Below are 3220 nucleotides of genomic sequence, written 5' to 3' on the forward strand. Positions count from 1 at the left end.
GCCAGGTGAAGGAGCGAGTTTTGTTCTGAAAGCCATAGGTACTTTGAACTTTGAATCACCCACCATTCCGAATTTGGCCAATAATGTCTTTGTGAAAGATTCTGGATTGATGAATATTCCTTCTGAAATCTATCTTATATTTCAACCAGGAAAAAATTAATTGGACCCATAGAACTCATTTCAAATTTTATTTTCATCAATTTTCGAAATTCAACATTTAAGCTGGGATTTGTGGATCCGAAAATAATATCATCAATATAAATTTGAACAATCATTAAATAGTCACCATCTTTCTTTTGAAACAAAGGTTGGATCAATAGAACCTTCATTTAATTTAGATCGTTTTACAAACTGAATGAGAGTTTCATACCATGCCTGTGAAGCTTGTTTAAGACCATATACAGCTTTTTCTAAAATATAACAATCATTTAGAAAATTTTCATTCACAAAACCAGGATTTTGTTTAACGTAGACTGTTTCTTCAACTTCTCCATTCAGAAACGAACACTTCACATCCATTTGATATATTAGAAATTTTTTGTGAGCAACATAGGCTAGAAATATACAAACTGATTCAAGTTTAGCCATGAGAGAAAACGTCTCTTCGTAATTGATACCTTCTTTTGGACAATATCCTTTAACTACTAGACGTTCTTTATTACGCATAACATTACCTTCTTTGTCAATGTTGCTTCTGCATACCGAATTCAAACCAACCACATATGCATTTTCTGGAGTAGGAATAAATCTCCATACTTAGTTCCGATTGAATTCATTAACTTCTTCTTGCATCGTCTGAACCCAATCTACATGATCAAGAACAATTTTAATAGTTTTATGTTTAGATTTTGAAATAAAGAATTAAACATGCAAAACTCTAATTTAGAAAATAAAGTAGTTTGCTTTTTTTTGTTGAGCTCGTGTGAGAACCGTTGAAAAGGTATCTACGATCACTTGAGATTTCGAATGATCTTTAGTCGATTCTGTAAATGGTGGGAAATTTTCATCATAGACCAGATCAATCTCAACAACGACTTCTTCAAACTCTGATTGAACATCTTATTCATTATTTTCATCATTCTCCCCTTAGAAATTAGCATTTGAACCATCATTCAGATTTGAACTCTTCCCCTGGTGTTAAACATCTACATCGATATTTGGAGTTAAACTCTCCCCCTAAATTGGAGCGTTATGAGGTTATGATTGAGTTGGTATTTCAGTTGCATTTAGAATAGGTTGCTTGTTACAAGTTTCTATTTCTTCAACAACTTCATCAACTGTCTTTAGTAATTCATCCTCATGATTAACCTTGGCATTTCATTCCGAAGAAATGGCCCTTTCACGTTCATCAAACAAATTTAGAAAATCCTCATATAGATTCATAAGACGAATAATCTAGAATTTTTCGATGGAAAATTTTCTTCAGATTGGCAATTTTCCTTTTGATATTTCTTTGTGTAATTATCATCAAATGTAACATAATAGCTTTCTTTTATCTTCTTTGAGTTCTTGTTCAGATCATGATACACCTTTGATGTCAATGAGTATCCCAAAAGGATTCCTTCATCAACTTTCACATCAAATTTGTTCTGATGTTCTTTGGAATTGAAATAAAAGCACCTGGATCCAAACACATGAAAGAATTTAATTTTAGGATTTTGATTGTTTAGAATTATATACGGAGTAATCAGAAATTTTTTTTTTTAATGTAAGTGTGATTTTGAGTAAAACAAGCAGTGATGATAGCATTAGCCCAAAACTATAGAGCAAGATTCACAAATGGAGAATTGTCCTTGTTGCTTTACAGAGTGAATGATTTCATCTTTCAACTACACAATTTTGCTGTGGGGTGTAAGGCGGGGAAAATTGTGAGAAATTCCTTTGCTTGTCAAGAATTCTTCAAATACATGATTTCTAAATTCTGAACCATTATCACTTCGAATTTTCCAAACTGGCTTTCGCAATTGTAGTTCAGCTTACTTGATGAAGTAAATTATCTTTTGAGTTGGTTTAGAAAGCATACCCAAGTAAATCCAGAAAAATCATCAAAATAATTTAAATGTATTTTTTACCGTGAATGCTTTCAATAATTAATGGAACACAGAGATCAATATGCACTAATTCAAGTGGTTTAGTGATCTTGGTATTCATAATGGAAGAATGACTCTTTCTGCTATGTTTTCCGAGCTAACATGAAGCATATAAGTGCTCCTTTTCAAAATTTTAGAAGAGGAAGACCTCGAACTAGATCACAAATTATGAGCTTGTTGATATCTTGAAGTTCAAATGAGAAATCCTTTTTTGCCACAAACAACTATCATCCGAAGATGCTTTCGCAAGCAAACATATAGATGGTTTTTTTTAATCAGATTCAAATTGAGATGATACATTTGTCCTTTCCTTTTTGACTTCAGAAGAACAGTTTTAGATTCCTTTTTAATGATTTTTGAACCTTCATCATCAAAAGATACTTTGATACTTGTACCCACAACCAACTGAGAAAAACGAATTAGATTGTGTTTTAAACCTTCAATGTAATGTACCTTTCGAATTGAGAATTCCACATTAGTTATTATGCTATATCCCTTTATTTATCTAGTATCATTGTTTCTATATCTCACTTTTCCTCTATCTTTTAAGGTATCATACTCCCTTAATTCTTATTTCCTTCTTATCAAGTGACGAGAACAACCGCTATCAATGTATCATTCTGAATCATACTGCTCGCCACGCCTAACCTGCTAATTTTAAACAGATCTAGGAACCCAAAGCAACTTGGGTCATTGTGAGAATTTCGTTTGAAAAGGAAAATCTTTTTTTTGTCAACCCAAAATGATTTTCTTATCAAAGTATTAAATATCCCTTTCTCTATTTTGAAAACTTTAATTTGGTTATCACAAACATTTATTTCAACAAAATTAGATTTTCTATAAATTGTTTCTTTGTGTTTTAAAGCCATCTATTCCATAAACTTATTTTCTTCCTTTTTCCACTTTGCTTCGTATTCTTCTAGAGTGACTTCTAGATTGGAAACAATTTTGTTTTCAACAATATAATCTTTTGATTTAACAATTCTTTTTGAAAATTGTGAATTAGGTAAGTAACTCGATTTTGGTTTCTAAATTTGAGACATATCATTATTTTGATTAAAAGATCTTGGTGAACTAACAAAACTCTGATTTGAATTCATTCCATTTACTTCCAAAATTGGTTTCTTTTA

The 3220-nt window shown here is 31.3% G+C and overlaps 1 protein-coding gene across 1 annotated transcript; it reads right to left on the reverse strand.

Annotated features, from left to right (window-relative positions):
* Window positions 1-282: 282 nt before the first annotated feature.
* Window positions 283-2566, reverse strand: LOC145045950 (uncharacterized). The gene is made up of 5 exons (XM_078994241.1): window positions 2544-2566; window positions 1389-1620; window positions 757-806; window positions 453-694; window positions 283-410 (listed from the first exon to the last, which is right to left on the reverse strand). The coding sequence occupies exons 1-5, from the start codon at window positions 2564-2566 to the stop codon at window positions 283-285; spliced, it is 675 nt and encodes a 224-aa protein (XP_078850367.1).
* Window positions 2567-3220: the final 654 nt, after the last annotated feature.

Source organism: Lactuca saligna, chromosome 5 (assembly GCF_052625555.1).
Source record: "Lactuca saligna cultivar CGN05327 chromosome 5, ASM5262555v1, whole genome shotgun sequence".
Classification (NCBI taxonomy): domain Eukaryota; kingdom Viridiplantae; phylum Streptophyta; class Magnoliopsida; order Asterales; family Asteraceae; genus Lactuca; species Lactuca saligna.